Source organism: Diplotaxodon limnothrissa, linkage group LG19, assembly GCF_057381915.1.
Source record: "Diplotaxodon limnothrissa isolate DT_005_m linkage group LG19, D_limnothrissa_male_GT1.1, whole genome shotgun sequence".
Classification (NCBI taxonomy): domain Eukaryota; kingdom Metazoa; phylum Chordata; class Actinopteri; order Cichliformes; family Cichlidae; genus Diplotaxodon; species Diplotaxodon limnothrissa.
The window spans coordinates 6,204,529-6,230,780 of NC_140614.1; the positions used below are offsets into that span (position 1 = coordinate 6,204,529).

A 26,252-nucleotide genomic window follows, 5' to 3' on the forward strand; every position below is an offset into this window, starting at 1 on the left:
TACTGGCCTGAACATGAAAGACTTTCCCTTACTTCTTTTTTTCCTTTGCTTTAGAACGTGACAGCGCTCAAGACTGCGGCTGAAGCCTTGTGGATGTTTTACTGGGAAAGACGAGTGTGTCAGTCCGGGCTAAAGCTGCAGAAACTTCACACACTTCAAACTGTAGTTAACCTTTGCTCACAATCCTTCATTTGTCTCCAGGTTAACAGGAGACACTGAGGTTCACAACACAAACAAATTGAAGTTGCAGACACACACACAAAAAATGCTCAAAGAGGCACAAAAGAGCCATAGAAACACCAAAAGTGAGAACAGAGACATAAAATTACCACAAAGAGTCATCAAAAAAGATGAAGGACTGTAAAGATGATAGATGATACCAAAGTGAAGTGTTGGTGCAAAAAGACTCAAATGGACCATTGAGGAACACAAAGCACACATGACAAAGTAATGCAAAATAAACAATAAACTGCAAACAAATATGACAATGAGTACAAAAGACCCACAAAAGGACTAAAATGTGCCGCACAGGGGCACTGTGTCAAAAACCAGAATACAAAGTGATGCACAGTGAGTATGAACACACGTTAAATGACCACAAAAAGATGCAAATTGAGAGACAAAGCAAGTAGATTTGTTTGAAGCAGATGCAAATATGGGGAAGGTGGGATTATATAAAGAGCTTTGAGAAACACGAAAGACATCAGAACAAGAGTGAGTCATGTCAGCTGTGTGAGTGTTGTCTGAAATGACGGATAATAAAAAGGAAAAAGTCTCCTTCACTCTCCTCCTCTTACTCCAGTACCCCCGAAGGACTGAGGTTGTCTTTAATTTGTTTCTGTGTGGCTCCAATGTCAGATTTGGGTCAGCTGGAAAGCCTCGAACAGTTTGAGACCTGTGAGAGCTGCTCCTGCTGCCACCTGCTGGACGACACAGGTATCACACCTGAATTTATTTCATCCTAAGGCAATCCTTCTAGTAGAACCAGATCAGCTTTGCCCCTTTGTTTTGATATGTTTGAGTTTCTTGTTCTGTTCCCTTTTTTAAAGTATGTCTGTAACAAAAAGCCATCTGAAATTGCCAAAGGCGAAAAAAAAAAACAGATTTAAGAAGAAAAAATTGAAGAAAAATATAATAAGAGATTGCTGCAACGCTTCATAGGTCGTTTTACATATTTAATTTATATTTCTGATGCGCGGCAGCTGTGTTTCTTGAATAAGCTGATTAATCTTTCCTCTGCAAAATAATTAGACGAAACCCCGGTGCATGATGAATCAAGTCTCAGTTTAAGGACCTCGTAATTTACTTGTTGAGTATAACGTCTCAGTTCTGCTCTTTGATTAAATCCAAGCCTTGAGACTGGCTGACTCACTGCAGAGATACATTAAACCCTTTAAATTCTAAAGAGAGAGAGAAAGAGAGAACAGACATTTTTGCACAATTTTTAGCTGAGATAAATTAAAAATCAAGAAATGTAAATATATACAGTTTTTATGTCTTTTCTTACGTAAGCACAGTGTAATAGTGACATTTCCCACATTTTTCATTTTATTAAAAAAATTAAATATAAACTATTCACAAGGAACGTTATAATAAAGTGCACTGTGAGGGAAATAAATTCATAATAAATATTTTAAAAATAAAGATAAAAACAGAATATGAAAAAAAGTAATAAGTACGAAACGCACGAACGGAACTATGTCATGAAGAACGTTTCCACCCGGTCTGTACACACTGTGACACAAAGCACTTCCTCCATGCGTAGTTTTCGGTGAAATGAACTCAGTTACGTGTTTTTAAGAGCTTTAACGCCAAAGTCTTTTATTGTAATAACGTGGCAGTGGGCTGTTGTGTTGTGTCCAGAATGGCGGCGGACGTGTCCAAACACTAGTGTGTAACACACCGGGAGTTTCCCTTCATTTGTAGCAGGTAGGAAGGTCGGCTTTAACAGCACGCGACACGATAACATTCACTACACAGCGATGAGCGATGAACGTGGAGCTACAGACCCCAGCGCCAAACTCTAAAAAAATCCCTAAAACTCGTGTTTAGAGCTAAAACATGAATAATGGAGCGGTTTTGGAAGTGTTTTAATTTGGGGCCGAATTACAAAATTGGATTAGGCAATTTATTAAACATCATCAGCTGTGTTCTCATATGCGTATGTATGTAGCAAATAAAGAAAGCTGTAGATAATATACATTTGCTATTGAGTCTTGTTATAGGAGACTGAATTGTAAGCAGTTTTACTTTGGTGTTTCAGAAAGAAAAAGTTTAGGATATATTAAAACAAAAACAACTTTGTATTTTCCCCAGTAAACATGGGCACATTCAGACCGCTGTGGAACTGCTGGTTATTACACAGTTGTAGAAAAGCAGCTCTGTATTAGATTATAAAACCGATGAGTTGCAGGCACAGGTGGATCTCAGGGTTTTAACCACTGACAGGAAGTGAAAGACAAAGTTGCTGGATTTGCTGATCAGAGTTCTGTGTCTTTTTAATTATTCCATCTCATTAGGAACTCATCAGGAGCTTCCATGGAGGGTTTGGAGGAGAAGCTTAAAGTTCTGTCCATCGCTAGGCGGTCCTGTCCGGAGGAACCCACCTACCTGCTGGATGTTGCCTTGCAGCCGAGTGGCCTTCTGGCGGTGTCCTGCTCCAACTTCACCATCCACCTGCACAACAAGGACACTTTGAAGCAAGTGGGAGAGTATCAAGGCCACAATGGGCGGCTCTGCGGGGTCACGTTTGGCCACACCTCCTCTGACCTCCTGTACTCCGGTTCTGCTGACGGGACGGTCCGCGTGTGGGACGTCCGCCAACCCGGGACGGAGGCAGCCCAGAAGTTTAAAAGCGATCCAGCGCACTGTTACTGCAGCTTCGACCTGAGCTGCAGTGACATGCTCTTGTGTGCCGGCACTGAGCAAGTGGACAGCGAGGACAGCTTCCTCATTTTCTGGGATTCCAGGAAACCGGCAGGTGGGCTTCTTGGGGTATACTCTGAGTCGCACAGCGATGACATCACACAGGTGCGCTTCCATCCCCGGGATAAGGACCGCCTGGCTTCGGGCTCCACAGATGGCCTTGTTAATGTTTTCGACCTCAGCCGGGGGGCGGAGGAGGATGCGCTGCTCGCCACCTGCAACAGCGACTCATCAGCGAGCTCAGTGTGCTGGTCCGGGGCCAACTACACCCAGCTGCTGTGCCTCAGCCACGATGAGGGGCTGCACCTGTGGGATTTGGGCCAGCTGGATACAGATGAGCCTCTCACCATCTTCAGCACCTCCGACGCTCGCAGCCTGACTCTACTGGCTGACGGGCGAGGCGTGGACTACCTGGTGGGGGGGCGGTGGCTAGAGGACACCCAAAAGCTGCTGGTGGTCGGCGGGAAGAACAACGGAGACCTCCACCTGATGGAGTGTGACGCCAGGGGTCTTCATCTGCTCAGGAGCCTAGAGGGTGGCCACGCCTCCACGGTGCGCTGCTTCCTGTGGGATGCAGCAGAGGAGGCGTTGTTCACCGGGGGGGAGGATGCACAGCTTCTGCTGTGGAAACCGGGTGGAGAGGAGCTCACACCAGGGAAAAGGGAGTCTATGAAGAGCGAGTCAGCTCTAAGACTCAAATCCAGACCTCATAAAAAACACGGCTACCACAGAGAAAAGAAGACGGCGTAGCAGAGGAACAAAGTGAACCTGACTGAAGCAGCCCTGTGTCCTACAATTTAAAGCAGCTCAGCTGCTGAGGACGATGTCAGTAAGCAGATGAAATGGTGTTCATCTTTGCCTCAGCTGTTGATAGATGCTGTTGTTTTTACTGTGCAGTTCTGTTTACAAGCAAAACATATTCTTGTGTGTCATAGCAGCCTGAATGTGGACCTTTTTAGTGTTTACAAAGAAACCAGCTTGCAGGAAAATTGCGACCAGGTGACTTTGAAAGGCAAATTGTATTTTAGTCTTTGATAAAGATCTGGTGGCCCCAGCTAACAAACAGGGCAAGTATTTTAATATGAAGAGAGCTGTGTGTGTTTAATAAAAACTTTGGCATGCTGTGTGACTGCACCACAACAATCAGTCTTTATAGTTATTATATTTGTAGCACGCAGGACTGGAGCATTTCTCTAGAAGCACATCTCAGTTTTTAGGCTACAATTGCTGTTCCAGCACATCACCAGCCACCATCCTGAGAGCTCTGGACAGCCTTAGTTCTCTTTGGCTGGACATTTTCCACTGATTGGTTTAGTGATTTATGTTCATTGAATCATAAAAGCAGCTTTTCATGTCTGTATTCTCACATTCATCTGTCCTGTGCCCTATGTGCTTGCTTACATCTGATGTTTTCCAGAAAGCGACACAAAGCGGACGAGGAGACGTCACTGTTTGCTGGTATCATAATCGTATGCTGCTGGGATTCACATTCATTGCCACCCTTGCTCTTTTGTAGCTACTTGACAGGTGTCACTCATGTTTTAGACTAGAAATGATTTGTCAATTAATAGAATAGTTAATCAACCAAAAATGACTAGAATTTAAAACTAGCTCCAGTGTCAGCTCCTGACATGGTACTCTTGGGGACAGAGGACCCTCCCACCTGCTGTTTAAAATTTTCGTTTGACTTAAAAGAAGAGGAGTTAAAACAGCTTGTTTGAGACAGATGAGAGAAATAAGCATTATTCTAACACTGGAATCATGCAAAGCTACTCAAGCAAAGTCGAGTATAAAAATCTGGAGCTGGAAATGAGCAGGAAGTGTCCAGTTTCTGTAAAAAACAATGCATCAGATTTTCAGCTGTTTTTGATTCATTTTGCTGTATCGCAATCGATGGTTGGGCAATACAGGACTTTTTATGATTTCTCAGCTTTGAAATGTTGATGTGGGTGTTTGTTTTACATGGATCAAATGATCAATCAATGAATTTAAAAAAGAAGTAATAATCCGCAACCCTGCTTGGCATATTCTCACATTTACTACTACTAATAAACAGCATATCACTGCCAGTCTACTGACACTGAGCATTGACATGATTGAGTCTCTGGTTGATCAAACCCACAATGAGAGCTATTTAGGCCTACCCCCCAGTAAGGTCAGAAATGAGCAGAATAACTACAAGAAAAGTAAACTGTAGTAAAGTAAAGTTGCCCAGATTATCTTCCAACACCATTGTAGCACATATTTAAGGGTTTCCATGGCAGAATACTGGTAAAAAGTGGCACAGATGTGGCGCAGTCAATAGTAAATAAGAGCCACCATGTGCAGGAATACGTCTCCAAACACAAGGATTCATCTCCAGGACAAGGACATCTTAAAAACAGTAAACTGTTTGTTATAAGTGAGGTTTAACTGGTATTGTAAAGTTCCCCGATGACTGATTTCCACTAAGTACAATGAAACATACTATGCATTAAATCTTGTTACACTGTATAGTATGACATACTGACAGCTTCCTCCTATATCCATTTTTACACTTTCTATCTTCTAGTTGCAATGATTCCTTCAGCTGGCCAGCTGTTATTACTGGATTACTTCCTGAAAGTCACCCGAGCTGCCCGGCACAGTGTGATCACGCTGAGACTGCAGCTATCCTTCTCAAATGGCAGCAAGTGGAATAACTAGACTGGCAGTGCAAGTGTCTGTGTTTAATTCTAGCCAGTGGAGTCATGCGGTGAATCTCATTCACATTAGCGATCATTGCGGTGACTCAGGCTTCATCTTTGCATTCTTTTAACCATTCATTACTCTATGAATTTTTTGCAGTGTGAAAACATCAGCTGAGTCATTACATTCTATTAGTAAATACAGACAGACAAAACAAAGACGAGTCTTTTTGGAGTCTCACTCTGGAAGCTAAATGATATTTACATGTAAAAGGAAAGAAAAAGCTATCCAAATTTGGTGTACCTAATGTACTCAGTTTCAGAGAGGACTTCACATCCTGTGTTTTACTATAAATGTTTGGTACCTTAATGTGAAGTTTTCACAGGACTCTGTGGAAACTAAGTACACCCTCACTGCTTCCACAGGATTTAAGAGGGTAAGTAGCAGCCACATGCTGCTGATCAGATGCACTCGATTAACTGATCATCAGAAAGCGTGAGCAGCCCTGTAACAGCAGAGGTTTTGGCGGTTTTAGCTGTGCATTAACATAATCCCACAATCTTCCCAGAAGTGGACATCACAGCAAATTCACCCCAGGGTCAGACTGTGCAACGTGAAGAGAAATGACAAAAACCCCCAAGAGCCACAGCTCAGAGTCTGCAGGCCCAGACAAGTTAAACGTTAAAGTTCATGACAGCACAATTAGCAAATACTGAACAAGTATGTCTTGTTTGCAAGGGTTGCTAGGAGAAAGCCTCTTCTCTCAAAACAGAACATGGCAGCGTGGCTAAAGTTTGTCAAGTTGCATCTGAACAAACCACAAGACTTCTGGAGCAACATCCTTTGGACAGACGAGAGGAGAGGGGAGATGTTTGGCCAAAATGTACACAGCCTTGTACCAGCATATCAGCACAAATGCTAATAATAAAGCACAGGGTGATGACCTGGGCTAGTTTTGCAGCTGCAGGACCCGTCCACCTTGCAGTCACCGACTCGACCACAACTTCCTCTGTACACAAAGTTTTCTTAAGTCAAATGTTAGGTCATCTGTCCAACAGATTGGCTGCAAGGGTATGGTCCAACAGGACAGTAATTCCAAACACAGCAGCAGATCTACAACAGAATATCTGAAAAAGGAAAGCATCAAGCTGACTGAAATGCTGGACCTTAAGTAGGCTCAGTATAAACGAATGCCCAATGAACTGAAACAACATTTTGAAGACGACTGGGTAAAATTCCTCTACAATGATGTGAAAGACTGATAAAGTCATTAAAGCCATAAAGAGCTATTTCTGTTAACATTGGTTCTACGAGCTACTCAGTCACAGGTTTTTTAAACGACTGCAAAGCCCCAGGAAAACTGACTTCTTCACATCTGTATATATATATAATTGCACAGAAAAGAGTAAACTTAAACTGCAGATATTACTGAAAGACAGTGATGGAGCCACACAGTTTTTATAGAGTGACCACAATGAGACCATTACTGAGAATGGGGTGATGGAGAAACATCATCTTTTCTTTTAAATATCTGTTTATATTCTTGATAAGTCACTGTATGCCTAACTGCTCATTTTTGGTCACCCACATGATTATTTGTTCACTCATATGATAACCAAATTGATATGACCCCTGACTGCTTAAAAAACATAATACAGAACTATTTCTAAGGTCATTCTTTTAAAATTGTTGATAAAGTCCATGATTCCTAATTTAGCAGTGTAGATGTGACGCTAACTTTGCTACAAACTAGGTTTTACTACTAAAACGTGTTGATATGGGAAATACAGCTGTAGAGAAATGGTTCCTCTAAGTTGTGTGAATGTAATTTTACTTCAGTTAGTATGAACAAGGCCTCTAGCAGGCTTCATTGTTACAGTGGCAAAACCAAAGTGTGGTTTCACTGGTCAATATGATGCAGTTTTGCTATTTCTGTCCTTAGTGACAATGGTGAGAAAACACTTCACTAGAGATTCTGCTGAGAATGCTCGCTGCCTAAGACATACCAAATCTTGTGGAGTTCTGAATGAAGCCAAAAAATAATAAAAAATCACAACCAACATTACACTCACCAAAGATACTCCTTGAAAACTATGAAACACCAGTTTGACTAAAAAATGCCAAAGGACTAGAAGAGAGGGAAATGATAACAAAACAGCAAACTCAAAGAGACGCAGCTAGAAGGATGAAAATGATGAGGAAGCAGATGAAAAAAAATCACGAATAAGTCGCAGGAATCTCTCAAGAGATGCTGTGACTACATAAAATGAGGAAAAATGACACTAAAATTACGACTTAAAAAAGCAAAGCAACCACAGTCATAGAAAAACACTGGGGTATGAAGTTTTTTTTTATTTTGTATGAAATGTGCGAAACCTTTATACACGGCCTACTGCCTCATAATTGGCCAGTAATCCACACGTTAGATAAAACTACCCCTGGACACAGTGCGTTAATACTAATAATTATTGCTACTTACACGTTAATGCACCAGTAATTCAAATACATAAGATATAGCTAGGCCTATGTAGCACTTCAGTTGACACGTTTCCAGTATAGTGACTAATATGAATTATATGGTATATTGTTTTTTTTAATAAAAAATTATTTGTATAATTTGCTGTAAAGTTGGAGCAGAAACTATTTGCAAATGTGTTATTTTAAAAACCTATCAAGCGAGAGAAAACCAATACGTGAGCGAGTAAAGGAAACACCCATGCATGCCCTAGCATTAGCTATATAGCGCATTCACAGACCTATATATCAGTTATGTAACTCTCGCTGTGTTCCTCTCTAATTTCGGTTCTAGGGCTGAAATGCACTCGTCTTTCACACAGCACCGCCTCGGCTGTGAGGAGGTCTTCAAAAACACTTATAAATGTGCAATAAACGATTGGGCAGAACGAGCGTTAAAATGCGGATACATAGAAGCGAGGTGCAGGGCCGGGCCTCGGACAGGTTTAGCCTCATTCCAGCACGCTGCCTGGTGAAGCCTCCACACATACACACTGTACTTCGCTCTCTGCCTCGATCTTTTTCCTTGTCCCTTCTCCTCTACCTAACCGACGGATTCGGAGCCTCGTTTCTCCGTGTTGTGATTGATAGTTCTGGCTGTCCAATCACAATTGCGGACATCGCTCCCTGCAGCCAATCAGCTTTGTACGTGGTTCAGATGCTCGTCCAGCACGCTACGCTGTGTCTCTGTTATGTGTGCCATGGTCTCAACCCAGCAGTGTTGACAATAGGGTGAAAGGAAACAGCCCCGGATCATAGACGAGCAAAGAAAACACCAAAATCCAGGGTTTTTGGGGAAGACGAGCGAGTGAATCAATAACAGGAATGTAAATGCGTTAACGTAATCGTTTGTGTGTATCGTAGGTGTATTTTGTAATTAATGGGAGTTTGAGGATTATTCAGTTGGAAGGAAGGCTACTCGTGGGTTTGGCTGTTTCAGGCCAAAGATTTTCCTGCTGCTCCGCCGCTGCTGGGGAAAGGCTGTTCTTACCGAACTGGAGGTAGCCTAACTAATAGCCCGATAGCTTTCCAAACATAGGATAACTCCTCGCCGCCGTCTCCGTTGCGAACCGCAGAGGATCAAGGTAAAGTACTACGATTGGAGGGCTACCAGCCACTTGGTCGGCTGCAGCTTGTCGGGCTCGGGTCGGGACTCGGGACGGTGTGTGTCTCCCAGCCTGGTCACTCTGTCAGTCTGTGAGCGCTAGCTAACGGTAGCAGCATTAGCACTGCCCCGTATTTACATCTGGGATGATGGGTGATCGCCCGAGCCCGCCCAGGTAACTCTATCTTATTAGCACACATTGGCTTTGATATAATCGCAGGTTTCATTCTTTTAATCAGCTTCTTGTGTTTCCTTTGACTGGTGGCGGGTCTTAAGCTAAGGCTACATGTTCAACTTGAGCTAACCCGCGATAACCGTTGCACTAACGTTAGCTAGCTACCAAAAATATAATTTCTAAAGTAAAGCTTCAAAGCTTTGAAATGAAAGCCGCTTTATCTTCATGGCTATACTATCTTAGAGCTTTATGTGTTCTTTGGAGACGACTATCTAGCGTTCAATGCGGCTTTGTAACGGTTATTCGAGATGCTAACACTGCTAGCTAGTTAACGCTAGTGAGGCTATCGCGCTGTCAAGTTTTGAATGCTGCGCTGCCTCCTCCTCCTCCTGCTGCTGCTGTCGCTGCCAGGCCCGATTTGCCCAAGCTAACGCCAGCTCTCCCGAACGGCTTCATTTTTAACCTTAGAGTTGATGGTCTACTTTGCTGCTCTAGCTGATAACAGCAGTAAATATGTGACATCAAATTGCACTGTACAGGAACTAGGGTTTATTGAGTTATTTGCTGTATGCAGCGGCCCACGGGCTGGTTCGCTCAAAGTAAATGCTGCTGTTTAATCCTCGTGAGTTGAAAAAGCCCCATGAACCCAGCATGAGACAAGTTTAGCTTTCCTGTCAAGTGAAGCCAACTGTCAAACGGTGTGGCGATAATCCTACATGAACTTTGACTGGCTGTGCACTAAGAGGCTGTTTCTGACAGGCTCGTACCTCTAAACTTGTCATCTTATATTTTCTTGCACAGACCACCATTGTTTCTACATGTTGAGTAATGTGTATAGAACCGTTAGGAGGGAGAGAGAGATCATCACCTCTAATAACAATGTAGTGACATTGTAGATGAGAGGTGGTGGTGATGAGTGGAATGCATCGGGCTAACTTTAAAGTATTATCGTACTACTCCTACTTTTGCTTTTATTTTGCCTAGTCTCTACATCCCCAGCCATTTATGGGAGGCCAGGTGTGGCCTTTCATATACTCATATTGCACTGTCTGTGTTTTAGGAGGGTTTACTCCTGTTCCGTGACACATCTGGCTCACCTTTAAGGTTCTAGAGTTTAACCATGTTGTTAACAGGTCCAACCTTAACTCAGATAACTTAACATCCAAAGTCTTCTGTGTTTATGACAAGGCTGGTACATTAACTGCCTCCTCCTTATCAGCTCTGTGTGGTTTTGTGTGTGTGTGTGTGTGTGTGTGTGTGTGTTTGAAAGTTGCTGAGTTCATTTGTACTTAGATGTGTGAACAGCGCAATTCACCCATGAATGAATCACACCAATTAGACGGGCTGTCAGGTTGCAGCATTCAGCTGATAGTAGCAACAGGAGACTTTCGGAAGTATGAGGATTCAGTACAGTAAGCCAGGGATTCATACTGGTATTGTTAGTTCAATTTGTTAGCAATTTTTATTGGATGGATATGTAAAGTAACCTGTCTTCTTTATGTTGCTGTGACTTGCATGATACTTGCATGACTCTGGTTTTTGGGAGGCAATAAAAGCTGCAAAGCAGGATGAATTATTGGATTTAAGGGCATATCGTGTGTTTAACTTACACAAAGTTAAACACACAGTTTGATATTGACTGCTTATATGTCGAACTGCACCATATATTTTCAGTTTTGTTGACTGATAAGATGACATTTACTGCTGGCAGTAAATATTGAAAAACACTTAAAAAAATGTTTTTTTTACTTATTATAATGAACACTTATGTTTTCCTTAGCAAAAAAAAGTAGACTAAATAACAATAAAAGTACGTTAAATAAAACAGTCTGTGCATTTATAGATTTCTTTTGGTATGGATGAGCTGAAAAAATAATTTAATTAACAACCAAAAAGTGTCTTTGAGGATCTTTTTTCTGAAGCAAGTTATTATCAGAGTCATGTTATTGAGTGTTGGCCAGCCAAACCAAGACAGCTGTTGTTGTTGCATAAGGCTTTATTTATTTATGACTTTATTTATTTTTTATTTTCTACTACTTCTGTGATGTTTAATAAGCCGAATGTACTTCTAACAATGTAGATAATGATTTTGCAGGCCTATATCAAGGAAATGTTTTTATTATTATTTTTATTTCCATGAAATAAAAAGAAAAGCAGTTGGGCTGTACCAAAATATGACTCTTGTCGTATTATGAAAATTTTGGACACTGCAACCCTGTGAAAAACTAAGTACACAGCACAATCAATAGCTTGTGCAATCATTTAGCAGCAGTATGTTGAATGAATAGTTTTCTGTATGCCTTTATAAGTCTCTCACATCCCTTTGTAGGAATTTTTGTCCACTCTTCTTTAGAACGTTGCTTCAGTTCATTGAGGTTTGTGAACATTTGTTAATGCATACCTCTCTGTGATCAGGGTATGGTCTGCAATACCTTGATTCTGTTCTTATTCAGCTATAGTGTTGTAGATTTTCATGGTGTGCTTTGCACCATTACCCTGTTGCATGACCCAGTTTGGGTAAGCTTTAGCTGTCACACAGTCATGTTTGACTACAGAATACTAGTTCATGGTGGACCAGTTCAGATCCTGTGGCTGCAAGACAAGCTCAAATCATCACCCCTCTACCACCGTGCTTGACAGTTAGAATAAGGCACACAGCTGATATGCTGTGTTTGGTTTTCTCTAACCATCGTGCTGTGCTTTATGGCTAAACATCTCCACTCTGATCTCATCTGTCCAAAGGACGTTGTTTAAGAAGTTTTGTGGTTTGTTTTGATGCAACTCTACAAACCTGAGCCATGCTGTCTCGTTTTTCTTAGAGAGAAGAGGTTTTCTCCGGGCAACACTTTGAAACAAGCCATATTTGTTGAGTATCTTTTTTTTAAAAATTGTACCTTCATGAACTTTAACATTTAACATGCTAATTGCGGCCTGTAGAGTCTAAAATGTAGCTCTTGTGATTTCTGCAAAAAACTCAAGACACATCCACCCCATTGCTAGCACACACCCAAATCCTCAAGACCAGCAAACTGCTCAAACTTCTGCTTTTATTGAGGTGCTCACACTTGCTAATGATCAACAACCAACTGCATTTGATCAGCAGCATGTAGCTATTCTTAATTCCTTAGAAAGCAGTAAGTGTATACTTAATTTTTTATAGGACTGCATAGTATGTTTCAAGCTGGTATTCCTCTCATCCACAGCACTGCATTCCTGTACATATTTGTGTGTGCATTTTTGTTCCCTTACTCCAGCTCCTTTCTTTCGGCCTTGCCATTGCCTGTTTGTTGACTTCCTGTCGTACAGCAGCTCCCTCCCTCCTCTTCCTCCTTCCCTCCCTCCCTCCCTCCCTCCCTCCCTCCCTTTCGGTTGGTCTCCCTGTTGCTTGCTATGCACCCCTCCTCTCTCCTTCCTCCTTGTTCTTTAATCCCACCCTCACCAAGCCTGTTTGGATGTCATCTGTTCTCTTATGTAAGAGGCATGGGAGGAGAATGGCTTTGGTGCTTGGGTGCCATACGCCTGACCAGGCGGCATAGTCTTGCTCTCCCTCGTGTGTTGTGTAGTGTTGTCGCCATTAGCTGCTTAGTGAGAGAGAACGATTGAACGTGAGGCACTGATGGTTGTACACAGGGATTCCAGTGGTCCTATCCACAGGTAAGAAAAGTAGTGTGGCTGTACAGTTTTTAGATTGTTCCGAATGTGACTAATCGCAATTTTGTCACTTTCAGTGGTGCTGCAGTGGAAAAGCACCAATTTGTACTGTTTACTTTTACCATTTGTGATGTAGCAGGTAGAAATTGAAATTAAGTCTTTGCCTTGTTTCTTTTTTATTTTATTTTATTTTTTGGAGCTGAATGATGCTCTTTGTCATCATAGCAGAGATTAAAACTTGTATTGCCTGAAATCATGAACACAAAGAGCTGGAAAGTCTCTCCATAATATTATGGTGGAATCTTGGAGCTGATATGGACCACCCTTGCCCATGCCAAAAAAAACCCAAAACAGAGCAAGAATATTAAAATGTAATATTATATATTACTAGTAAAGCGCTGTACAAATACAGGCCATTTACCATTTGCCATTATAAAAGACAGCTGGAAGTGCTGATTTAACCATTTATAAGAGTAAAACTTGATTATCCAAGAGGTGTCAAAGAGTACGTACGTCAGAGCTAGTCCACTTTCAGACATTAGCCGGGGATTATCGCTGAGTGCAGGTGATTTTTAGACGCCTCAGCCTTGCTTTGTCCGGTATCTGTAAGGCTCTGTACCCACAGCAACAGCACAGAGAACAAGTTGCAAGGTGTCAATTTGCAAGGTTTTTTGTCATGTTTATACTGTAGGGTATGTCAGCCTTGTGATAAAGCCGACATACTTTTTAGGCTCACATTTGAATAGTTTTGAAAGGCAAAACTATGGCAGGAAATCTTTCAACAGAGAAAAAACAAACAAACCAAGTCTATCGTGTGTTGTCCTCGACCATAGTATTTTTTTTTTTAAAGCAGAATTTTAAGTTTGTTAGCTGCCAGGCTGACTGATGCTAACCAACCACAGGAGAGATCAGTGTTTAGCTGGAGGTATTTTCCAAGACAGTGACAGTGCTGATGCCAAACAGAAGGCATTCACACAGCTGGATCATTAACTGCTGAGTGACAATGAAAGTGAAGACCGTGAATAGTACTGACAGATGACTCTCTTGTCATATAATTGGTGTTGTCATTTGTGAATCTGTGTATCCTGTTTGGCGTACAGTCATGACTTACATGACTGCACGCCAAACATATATATATATATATATATATATATAGTTTTTAAAATAAAGATTTGAGCAATGGTCTGCAGAAAATATATTCATGTACAGCCTTGTTTATTACTTGTGTTTCTGGTGACTTCTGGTGCATCATATTTCTGTTGCTTAAAGTTGATGAGCTTTGATTAAACTGTACTTGATTATGGACTCAAACAACTACATAGTTGATCCTGTTGTGCTTCTTTGTCAGTCTTTATGAGAATGATTGTGGAGGTTTGTTAGCGATATTGTTCATATGCGTACCTCATGGTGAGGGGAGGAGCTTTGTGCCTGATTAGCCTCAGTGGTGCTGTGTGAAGTTGTGTGTCAACTAGAGCAAGTGTTGCATCAGTACTGTTGTAAATGAATATCTACTCCAATGGTTTCTTGTATCTTATCTGGTAGATTGTGTTTTATTTTTTTATTTTTATTTTTTTCCCTGGTTGACAAGTCTACTTATACACTCACTCAGAAATAATGAATATGACACGACTACCTTTGACTAGACCATCAAAGTCTGGCTTCATGTCTGATGCATGCAGCACAGTGGACAGATGTTTAGCCGTCCCTTGGGATCTATTATGTGCTGTAGTTCGTCATAGAAAAAGCTTGTTTGTCTCTGTAAGTGAGCTGTTGAGGCTTTTGTTTTCCTTTTAGAATGTTGCGCGCTGCACTGAGTTAGCTCAGGGTAGTTCTGTCTATATTAAACCTATGTGCTAGTGCTAATTTGTTGTAGTTGTGCAAAACGTCTGGCTTGAAGCAGGGTCTCCATCTGCATTCAAATGATAAACAATGATAATAGATATTTGAAAGTTTACCTGGAAGATTGTGATGATTATCACTGACAGCTGTCTTTGGATCTATTTGCCATATTTTTAAAGTAAGACCTTACAGTCTGTTGCGATTTTCAATTGCAAAACTATATATATATTTTTTAAAAAAGAACAAAGTAGTTTTGCATTACAACTTGAAAAGGGGAAAAACTGATTGCTCAATAGCAAGTTCTTTTATAGCTCGTTAAAACTTTTTTCATGGTTAAACTTGAGGCTTTGCCATTTGAAAATCTCCAGAACTTTTAATTGTCATCCTAGATTGACTGATTTTTGAATTTGGAAGCCCATGTCCTTGGGAGGACTCTGCCTTTTCTCCTGCTGACTGGCTCATTGTAATGTAAACAAACATATAGTCAGTCTGTAATGACAGTATGCTGTAAATGTGTACAAACTGTCCTAAACACTGACATCTTCAATCTAATGCTTAGCAGAAAGATGAGAGGACTGTGGTTTTGAGGCTGTTTTACCATATCTTCTTATATTCACAGTTGGCACTCTTGATTTTTATCTTCTTCCTCTTGTAGTTATATTGCATCAGTGCTGACAGTTTCATCACAGAGAACCACAGATGTACATGTTGCTTGTCTACAGTCATTATAACTACTATAGATTCTTTACTATGACGGACAGTAAGCGGTGCATCCTCAGGGAGCTTTTGAAAGGCTTCGACTATCCATATGAATGATGTGCGTATGTACGTGTTTGTACTGAAGTCCAAGCCTGTAGTAACTCTCCTCGCTCTGTTGTATACAAGGCTTGGTGGGCATGTTGTATGACAGCCTTTTGACTTTGACAGAACATTTGCTGCCAGCACAGACCGCAGCCTGCAGCATCTCATTCATGTCTTATTATATAAGGATTTTTGTTAGCACTCTAATTTATGTCCTCTCAGCCACCCCATGCCATCCAGGTCAGTTAGTGATCAGGCTCTTTGTCCTCTCCTGAAATCAGAGTCCATTTAGCTTCCTAATGTCCTGAATAAACTAAAAATATTAGCCTCATGCTAACTAGCAGAGGCCAGTTTTGTTGTGGCTTGTGGTTGATATTGAGCTTTGTATTTTTCCCATGTACAGTACTGTTGCAAGAAGGAAGTGGGAGTACTAATGAAATATGGTCAGTTAAAGGCAAACACACTCATATCTGACTAAATAGTTGTACTTTTCACATCTTTGATTAAATTAATTTCTATCTTTGTCTACGGGCTGAATTCCTGAGTTCTCAAAGAACAAGCTTTAACAGCAACAACCTCTATCCTGTGATTACTTATTACTAGTGGTGCAACGGATCAAAAATCTCACGGTTCGGATTGGATCACGGTTTTAAGTCACAGATTGGATCAATTGGATCAAGAGAAAAAATTAACATTTACTTATTCACTTATTGAAGTATTTTTTGCCTGTTAAAAACATTCAACTCAAGACTCATTCCACGCAATTATTAAAAAAAAAAACTATGGTACAGTATAGGGCAGTATAGGGCTTTGTATCTACCACTCAATTCAATTCAGTTTTATTTATAAAGCGCCAAATCACAAAAACAGTCGCCTCAAGGCGCTTTATATTGTAAGGTAGACCCTACAATAATACATACCGCTCATTATATCGCACTCCGCTGTGATATAATGAGCTGTCACGGTCACGTAGCTTTCCGTTGCCCTGGAGGTCTGCCCATTTGTAGTAGTTAGGGCAACAGAAGATGCCTGGGACGGTTCAGCCATAACTTTAAACTGTTCCTGCTCGTACATGCTTGAAACGATCTTGCCACTAAAGTGGACGCGCAACGGGATATCATAGCGTGTCTCAAGCACGTTCATCATAGTTTAAACAACGGAATACGGCCTCCTGTCTGCAGCTAAACACCCCAGTAGCTTTTGTAATGACTTTAGCCCGGTCGGACTGGGCAGTAAAGGGCTGCTTAAATACCGCAATTTCCTCTGCTCCTCCACTTGGACGGCTAGCGCTGGCCATAACTATCGCTTGACAGACCCACCACGCACACCATACACATACTTTTTTTTTCTTCTTTTTCGAATCTTCGGATCACGTGCGTTCCGAACCGTGGAGTGGGATCGGTTCGGATTACGGATCAACCGTGATCCGTTGCACCACTACTTATTACACTGGCGCAACAACGTTGAATCGTTTTTCTTCCAAAAAAATGTTTTTCCTGGATGTCTTGAGTGGTCCTTTTTAAGTCATGCTATAATACATGTAATTGGTCAGGGCCCAAAAGATGAGTTCATGACTTCATGCTCCTTCTAAGGTTATTTGAAACTTGTTGTGATGGTTCACATGTTGTCAGGATTCACACTTTATGGGGACACTGTGACAACTCAGGCTTCTAATCACTGTGTTTCCTTTAATTTAGGTTAAGATTAAGATCAGAACACAGTTCAGTTCACAGAAGTTGAGAAACTTTTCTATGCAACCGGGATGTTGTGTTTTGGTGTCTCTGTTCCTTCATTGGTATCTGAAGCAGAGTCTGCCAGCATCCCCCTGGATGACCTGGAAGAAGGAGGGTTTATTTGAGCTTTTTGGTTATTTTGCACCAGAAAGCATCATGTTGCAAGAACTTAAAAAATGGATCATGTCTTTAGTTTTTGGCCGAATTTGAATCATTGACAGTTTTACAGTTTTCTTCTCAGCCTCTGCCAGAGCAGCACATTTTTTGAAACTATTGGTTTTTCTTCGGACATTCCAGGCTGTCCATGCGCGCATTTGTTTTTTTTAAATGGATGTTTCATTGGTTTTGTTTGTATTTTTATAGGTTGTTAGCGAACTACCTGAACAACTGAATTGGCTAGTACACCAGCCTAACTGACACTAATGAAAATCTTAGCATGTTAGCTTGGTGTATGTATGAATATTTACTTGTTTGCAGAGTTAGGGTATCGTGCTTATATCAAAGGATGACAGCAGATCTTTGAGCAGTGTGCATCATAGATGCTAATGTAACCAGAGGACCACAAAAACAGGGTTAGTTTGCAGATGTGAAACTTTGAGAAAAAGTTTAGCCCCATAAGAGGTTAAAAAAAAAAACAAAAAAAAAAAACATCACCACACCCACATTTGTGGCCACCCTATAGATCTGTACCTCTGACAGCCAAAAACAAATCCTGAGTGTGCTCTTCCAAACATGTGCTCCTGGGTGTGGTGCAGAAAAGTAGTCTCAAGTGTGACTTCTGCTGCGGCTTGTTTTTGTTGCTTGAGAAGTTAGTTTGTTAGATTCTTTTTTTAATTGTTATTTTAACATGCAATCAGCAGCCAGCACACACAGCAGTTGACATTTCCTCAGCTTCCTCCGACTGTGTCAATAGCTCGCAGCTGCAGAACCAGCTCCATTGTTGTCGGTGCCGCTGTGTATGTGTGTGTGTGGGTTTTGTGTGTTTTTTTGTTTGTTTTTTTTAAAAAAGTTGTGTGTGTGTTTGAGATACTTTGATGGTCTTCTGGCAGGTAGGAGTGCCGCTTGTTTGTGTACTGTAACCATGCTTGAACTGAAGTCTAAAGTGTCTCCTATGCTGGGAAAATGAGGCTGTCTGCTTTGGCTGCAGGAAAATGAACTCGTAGAGAGCTAAAACTGTAACAGGGGATGTTGTTTTTTTTCTTTTTTTTTCTATTTGCATGCGCTTACTATCAAAAAAAAAAAGAACTCTTGACCTGCATGACCTTAGTGCACGAACACGCTCGCACACAAAAACTTGTAAATGTGCTTCCTGTGCCTTAAATTCAAACTGGAATGAGAATGCTTAATTTAAAGCCAATACTGGCATTACACTAATATAGGTTGTTTTTATATATGTGTGTGTGTTTGTTACTTTTAAAAATAATTGTTTTAAGATGGGGTTATTTGATCTCTTATATGATTTTAAAGATTTTCTTTTTTTGCTTTCCATGCTGAAATTCTTGGAATAATTCAGAGCTTGAGAGAAATGATTTCTGGACAAATCACTACATTTCATTAACAAACCAGTAAATTTGAAAATAATTTCGAGCGATGTCAACACACTGAAGCACATGGCTATCAACACAAGCTCGTGCAATTGGCTGAGAAGTGAGAGGAGGAGTGAGCGGTGACGGCACCAGCAGCATGATGACTGACATTAAAAATGATCACAAATAAAGTGTTATGAAATGTAACTGTCCCATGAAAAAGTGTTGTGGTTAATCACTTTGGCTTTCTAAATTTGGAGCTTTCTGAACACGTCTAATGTGACTTCATCTCTCTCCCCCCCCCCCCCCCCCCCTCCTGTGTCTCTCTCAACAGGGCTATGTCCTCGGCAGCCACCACAGCTCCCTCTGTGGACAAAGTGGACGGATTTTCACGGAAGTCTGTCAGGAAGGCCAAGCAGAAGCGGTCGCAGAGTTCGTCCCAGTTCCGCTCTCAGGGCAAACCTATAGAGCTCACACCCTTGCCCCTGCTCAAGGGTAAGTAGAAACACATGTTTGCGTGTATGTGAGAGAAATCTGTGGTTTGTGGGGTGAGAGGCACAAGGGATGATGACCAAATCAAATACAAGTAACATCTAAAAGGCCCCTCTAGCTTTGCTTCTGTTAATCTAATTGTACTGAATTTGAACCCTGGTTCACTGACTCAGTTTCATTGCGTGTAATGTACACAAAAGTGTTATTATATTCAGACATTTTCATATTTCACAAGTATATTTTTTCAAAATTAATGACTAAATTAATGTAACATAAATGTCTGGATATAGGCTAGTCTAGCATTAATCAATCAGCTGAAATAACAGCTGTGATGAGCACTCGAAATCAACATAAACTAATGCTGAAGATCCAACAGTTGATAAGTCATGACTGGAATATTATTTTCACCACTATATAAGCTAACTGGATATGCTTTGCCTCTATATCTGTTACACTAGTCAGAGGCTCTTTCAGGGACTTCCTCTTTTTCACATTTTTATGTGTTAAATAATTTGATGACAGTGCCACATTAGCAAATAGCCTCCATAAACGCACACAGTTTGCAGTATTTTTTTGCAAAGAAATAGGGGATAAAATGTGCACGTCTACTCTTTGATGAAATGATACTAATGTTCTGAACATACAGCAGAGAAATTAAATGAAAGTAGGCTATCGATCACATCACACAGGTATTCAACTGATACTAATAACAATGATGGTATTCATAGCATTGATCATTTGTATCAATCTGCCCACCCCAAGTGAAAACTAAGCCAGCAAATGGCAAATTTCCCCCATTATGCTTAAGCGGCTACAGCAGTAATTACTCAGAATACAGATTTGTTCTGATTAGTTAAAATCAAGCTGAGCAGAGCAGATGATAGTTATGTGTAAACCCATGAAGTTTGATATTTAGGTAAGTAAAATGTCTTAAATGTGAAGTGGAGATTCATTCGTGGTAGTGTTAAACTTCTCTTCAGGGTTTTCAGGGCTTTGGGTGTGGCACCCCCCCCCCCCTCTGGAAAAATTGGGGTGTTCTAAAACCTTTGACCAGTAGTGTATCTGACAGAAAATAAGCAACTGCATGATGTTTTCACTTGTGAATAATTTGTGTGGACACCGTTCCTACCTTAAGTGCACAACACAGGCTTGTAAAAGGGGGACCTTCCAGGGGCTTTAAGCGTAGATGGCTCATTAAAACAGAAAGGTTTTTTTTTTTTTTAAATCATGACACTCACCTTCAATTTGTGTTTTGTCTCTGCCCATTGATGGCAAATTTAGTAGCATTGCTCTGTATAGTCTGGTTGGTTTAGTTCTGTTTGAATGCAGCTGCTTTTCTATGCCAACTATTCTCTGTATGCGAGTGTTTTATTAGTGACATGTCTAGACAGGCAGATCATTTCGATGATTGCAGAGAGCAGGTTGGTGCTAGAGGACGACCTGTACAAGTTATACAAGACCCATTCTAAAATTTACTGTGGTATTAAGACAGTCCACCTTAAAAATAATCTTATTTTATTGTCACAAGTAGTCATGGATTACTCAGTTGCTCTGCCCGATTCTGCTCAGGTCAGCTGGTTGTTGAGTTTGTGGGTTTTAAAGCATGTGTCTTACCAAGAGGGAAGTGGCCTCTGTTTGGCACGCTGTGTGACATCAACAGTCATAACAGAGTTGAAGGGTGTTTCCCCCGTCTCTTCTTTACTTTGAGTTTTCATTCATTATAAGTTTGCGATACCATTATATCAGCAAATGTCTAATACTGGCTAAAAAAATCAGTCTAGAGATGTTCTCATTAAATGCAAGATGTATGTGAGGAATAAGAAGATCATAGGTTAAAATATGAGGAATCTTCTGATTCCTCAAATGGTTTAATAATAATATACCCTAAGCTTGTTCTTGTTATATGTAGCTATTTGGCTGTCATGATGAAATGGACTTAACATTTGAACTGCCTTGAACAGAGATTGGCTCCTCACATTTTGTTTAAGCAAGAGGTTTTTTCAAGTTTAAAGTTGGAAACATGGATACATTTTCAGTTATCATAGAACCGCTGAGAAAGTCCAGAGGCTCAGGTTAGGAGGAACTGGCAAAGATCGATTTAAACGGATCTACACCCATATGTATGTTTTTGATCATGCCGCATTATAAGGGCATTTTCTCTAAATTGTTCGATAAAGAGTCTCAGTGTATTAATAAGTAATGGAATGTGTTCAAACGTCACATCTCATATAACTTTAACCTGCATTGTGACATGCTAAGTGAATAAGGCATCTGTGCTATGTAGCTGGGTGTAGTAATACACAATGTGTTACACTGACGTTTCACCTGAGTAAATACAACAGTGTGGTGGTGTGGTTTGGTAGTGACAGCAGGAATGCTGTCAGACAGAAACCAGACAGATCCTCCTCCTCTCTGAGACTGAGGGAAAGTCACTTCATAGCTCCATCTCAGGATGCAGGAAGAGGCAGAAGTGACTGATGAAGGCAGCTGAAGATAACAGTAGGCTCTCTTGTCTTAAAACTATGTTAAGGTCATCGTCTATTACACATTAAACTAACAAGTTACTACACTTGGTGCACTGAGTTAATCATAATCTCTGTGCTAACTGTCAAATGGTTCTGTTCTCTTATCTCATAGAAGCTTATATTCAGTGACACCTGTGCTGTATATGTAGACTCTGTCAGCACACAGCAACACACTTGATCTCCAAACCTGTGTTGATTACTGTGGTTTCCATGAGCTGCAGATATTTTTAGTAAAGAGGTATAGTCTGTCTGCTAAAGAGAGAAGCAAAAACATCAGGGTAGTTCTAAATGTTTCAAAGAAATGCAGAACTAAATTTAATAGAAAGCCATGCTTCATTTCCTTTTTTGGAAAAGCAGAACAGCAAATCCACCTGGACAATGATAATATTAGGAAATAAAAAACAAGAAACAGAGCAGGTAAGAGTGCTTCAGGTGAGGTCGCAGACTAAACTTCACCTTGGTAAAGGTGGCGCCGTTGAGTTCGGCTGCCGTCCTGGTAGCTCCGCGACGACTGTGCTGTAAAATCCTTTTTAGCATGTTTGCACAGTCGGGGGGAGTACTTTTTTAGCCAGAAAAAACATTTCACTGTATGTTGTACCAGCTATAACTACATGTGACAAATAAATAAAGAATTGAATTGAATTGAATTGGTATACCCTTGGTTTTTTAGTGTGCTTTATAAATAAAGTTTATTCTTCTTCTTATTATTATTATTAAATAAAACATGCTGAAGGTGGGACACATGACGTCCACTCAGTCGCCATGAATTCACGGTGGGAGTTACCCTCTCTGGAATACATCGGAAGTCACACAGACTTTGAACTAGGGACGTGGTGGTTAGAGGAGACTGTTGATGTGTAGAAACAGCTTCAGTGATAAATACAATTAGAACCATAGTGTGTGGAACCACAGTTATGGTGTCAGAGAGGAATCCCCCTTCTCAAGTGTTTTTGTGCAGTGAAGCCGTTAAAAAGCAGCAAGTGTACAGCGGATCATATTTCCTGTACTGTTTTTGCAAAAGGCTCTGCTTTCTTCTTCAAAAGGTTGCTTTCAGGAAATTCTGTCCTGTTGTCCTCCCAGTAAACCACCACTGCAAAAAATGCTGGAATCATCTGATAGAGTAGGTTGATAATTAAACAGCAGCACCACTCAGTGTGACCTCAGGTCCTCGAGTACGTGGTTGATACGATTAGTGATTTAAACCATACCCAGTAACCTGTGAGTCAGTTTCTTTTTTAAAAGTGACAACCCAGATGCAATTTGTTCTTTAAACAGTCATAAATTCTTTGGGATTTACATTGACAATTAAATATCAAATGCTTTTACAATTAAACCTGTCCTTACCAATGATGTCCTTATTGACTTGATCAGTCTTTTAATATTTTGTATCTCCTCAAAGAGAGTCACATCCAGTACTTACTTTAGATTTATCAAAATGTTTTAACACTGACGTGCATGTTTAGCTCTGATACTGACAGCGTAGTTGCCACAGTAATAATTATGACGCGTTTTCACCGTCTGTTTAAAATACTTCTCAGGTTTTTGGCTATACTGACACGATAACATCACACAGTTGCTTACTTGTTGGCACCAAATCCACGATACAAATCTCTTAACTCTTAAATAACCTTGTTTTTTTTCCACTCCTTATTCTGATGCTCAGTTTAAGCTTAAACAAGGCCATCTTTACCATGTCTAACATACCTGAAAGGATTGAGTTGCTGCCGTGTGATTGGCTGATTAGATATCTGTGTTAAGAGGTGTACCTAAGGCCATGTCCACACTAATATGTTTTGGTTTGAAAACGCATCATTTTGGCCTTCCGTCCACACTGAGACGGTGTTTTCAGTCAGGAAAAACGGAGCGTTTTGAAAACGCTCTCCAAAGCAGATTCATTTGAAAACTCTATTTTCGCGGCGCAGTGTGGACAGCGAACCCGGAGCCTTTTCGAAAACGATGACATATTTTAGTCATGTGATGCAGTCATGTGACCAATTAAACTAAGATAGTGGAGGGCATTACACAGCAGTTGTTTTGTTTGCTCTCAATTTTGACAGCTCTATTAAAGATTTAATATCAGTGTGTACATGCTCCAGATAGTTTTTCTTCAAGTTCTTTAATTCACGCTCGCTTTTGCAACCTTGTACTTTTGTGTTACTCGCACCAACAACTCCACCTCATTGTTGGTCCATTTAAAAAAAACTCTGTGCTTTTCCTCGACATTTTGCAGCAACGTTTCAAAGAGCTGGAAAGTAAATAAACAGCAGACAGAAATGAGGCAGGTCGAATTGTATTGCGTTTCACGCATGCGCAGTACTGGAACGTAAGCGTTTTCACCCGTTTCAGTGTGGATGAACAACTCTATGAAAACGATAGTGTGGACGCGGAGCGTTTTCAGACGTATACGCCGTTTTCAAATATATGTGGGCTAGTGCAGACATAGCTTAATAGTGACCAATGAAGTGTATGTAAACAGCTAACAGTGGTTTATTTTACAGTCTTACTGTATTTATTTGTGGTTCAGTGACTGAGCCGGCACACCGTCCGTCTTTTTCAACACTTCCATGGTTCAGTTTCACACGTTCACTTTGCATTCACACACATCCACACATTTCCCACCTCCTCAGTACAATCACAGTCTGCTGCTCCTGACCACTGCCTCAGCAGCTCCACTGGAGCTCCACTTTTAGCCCCGGACGGTCTCTTTACCTATTATGGATTTGAATTTTTGCTGTTATTCATTTTCTCCTGCCTCTATACTGGATTCTCTTCAGAATCTCTTTGAGCACAGACTCATGGGAAAATTAAAAATAAAAAAAAAATGTTTCAGTAACATGGACCTCCTGAGGTTTGCACCAATTCAATTCAGTTTTATTTATGTTTTATTTATATAATACAAATCACAACAACAGTTGCCTCAAGGTGCTTTATATTGTAAGGTAAAGACCCTGCAATAGTAGACAGAAACCTCTGCATTAAACACGTGTCTGTGTAAAAAGATTGTTTTTATACTGATTCTTAATGCAGCCGATTACACAGACTTTGTAATTTCACTGGACAAATTTCTTTCTTTCTTTCTTTTCTTTTTTGGGCAGTTCAGCAATGCGCTCGCTGTGTGGCCTTTACTTTTATAAATCCGTCCAGTTTATATATTTATATTTTTTGTGCCTTATCTGTCTCTATTGCCCTCTTCATTGTCCCTCGATAACACCCAGTGGAAAAAGGTCAGCACAGATACAGTCAAATCACACTGATTTTGAAAGTCAATCCACAGTCAGAAGTATCCATGTCCTCCTGTTTTCGCTCTTTGATGATGATTATGATGGATCCATATACTGGCTCCAAGCTCACACATTAACTTTAAAGCACACACAGAAGTCCGGGTGTGAACCCGTGTGCGCGCCCTGACACGTCTGTGCTGCAAGTGTCGGTTATATGTGCAGGCATGATGTGAAACTAGGGCTTTGCAGATTTTAATTTATTATGAATGTCAGCACAACGACAGTATTAATTGAATGTATCAATGGGCTCAACCCTGCGATGTGATCAAGCTGTTCTGTGCCGGGAACACATTTTAATGTTGCCATTCTGTTCCCAGCCCTGATCGCCTCCTTCATACGCTTGACAAGCATTAGCCAGTTAGCACAAGTATTGGCTTTAAAGGAAATTTCAACAATTAAGCTTGCTATTTAGACCCATCAGTCAGTGACTCCTGTTTCATTCAGATGTCACTCTTGCACCACATTTTGTGAAAAATGGTTTGGGCAAGTATGTGAGCCTCATGTTTGCTGTTAGCTTGTAAAGACTAAAGACCATTTGCAAGTCCCTGAGCATCCACGTGTGTCTGCGTAAAATAACATGCGTAACATTTCATAATCAGAAGGTAGGCTTAAGGGTCTTAACGTCTGCATGCCTGCTTGTTTTTTTTTTTTTAAATGATTGCATGAACTTGTCTGCAGAGACTTTTCATTACGTTGCACCCCAGGCAGTGTAAGTAGAACAGGAATAACAGCTCGGCCATCGTGCCTTTAGCAGTCCCTGTCCACAACACAGTATAATTAAGACTTATTGTGACAGTTTTAGTGACTTGACACAGTTTTGCTTAACTGTTGACTGTGGCTGTTTTTACACATTGTACATACTGAATGAGTCTTAATGTAGATGGAATCCACTGAAATTAAAAAAAAAAAAGCTTTAAATTGTTAGTTTACATAGACTTTAAGGAATGGTTCAGCACTTTGTGATTTGTCAGCATTACCTGATTGAAAGAACACATCAAAGAGGTTTCAGACCAGCTTT

The 26,252-nt window shown here is 40.7% G+C and overlaps 2 protein-coding genes across 3 annotated transcripts in view; both read left to right on the plus strand.

The window, feature by feature from the left end:
- Positions 1-1,797: 1,797 nt before the first annotated feature.
- On the plus strand, positions 1,798-3,814 carry wdr89 (WD repeat domain 89). Its single transcript, XM_085343374.1, has 2 exons — positions 1,798-1,929; positions 2,520-3,814. Exon 2 carries the CDS (start codon positions 2,539-2,541, stop codon positions 3,673-3,675), a length of 1,137 nt encoding a protein of 378 aa, XP_085199500.1. The 5' UTR covers positions 1,798-1,929; positions 2,520-2,538; the 3' UTR covers positions 3,676-3,814.
- Positions 3,815-8,808: 4,994 nt separating this feature from the next.
- Positions 8,809-26,252, plus strand: part of ppp2r5eb (protein phosphatase 2, regulatory subunit B', epsilon isoform b) — a 52,124-nt gene continuing 34,680 nt past the window's right edge. Inside the window, exons 1-2 of one of the 2 annotated variants that reach the window (XM_085343137.1) lie at positions 8,809-9,386; positions 19,271-19,431. In XM_085343137.1, coding sequence (XP_085199263.1) covers positions 9,358-9,386; positions 19,271-19,431 — 190 coding nt within the window. In that variant the 5' untranslated portion in view covers positions 8,809-9,357. The remainder of the gene's footprint in view (positions 9,387-19,270; positions 19,432-26,252) is intronic. The other variant, XM_085343138.1, reaches the window with a different exon arrangement.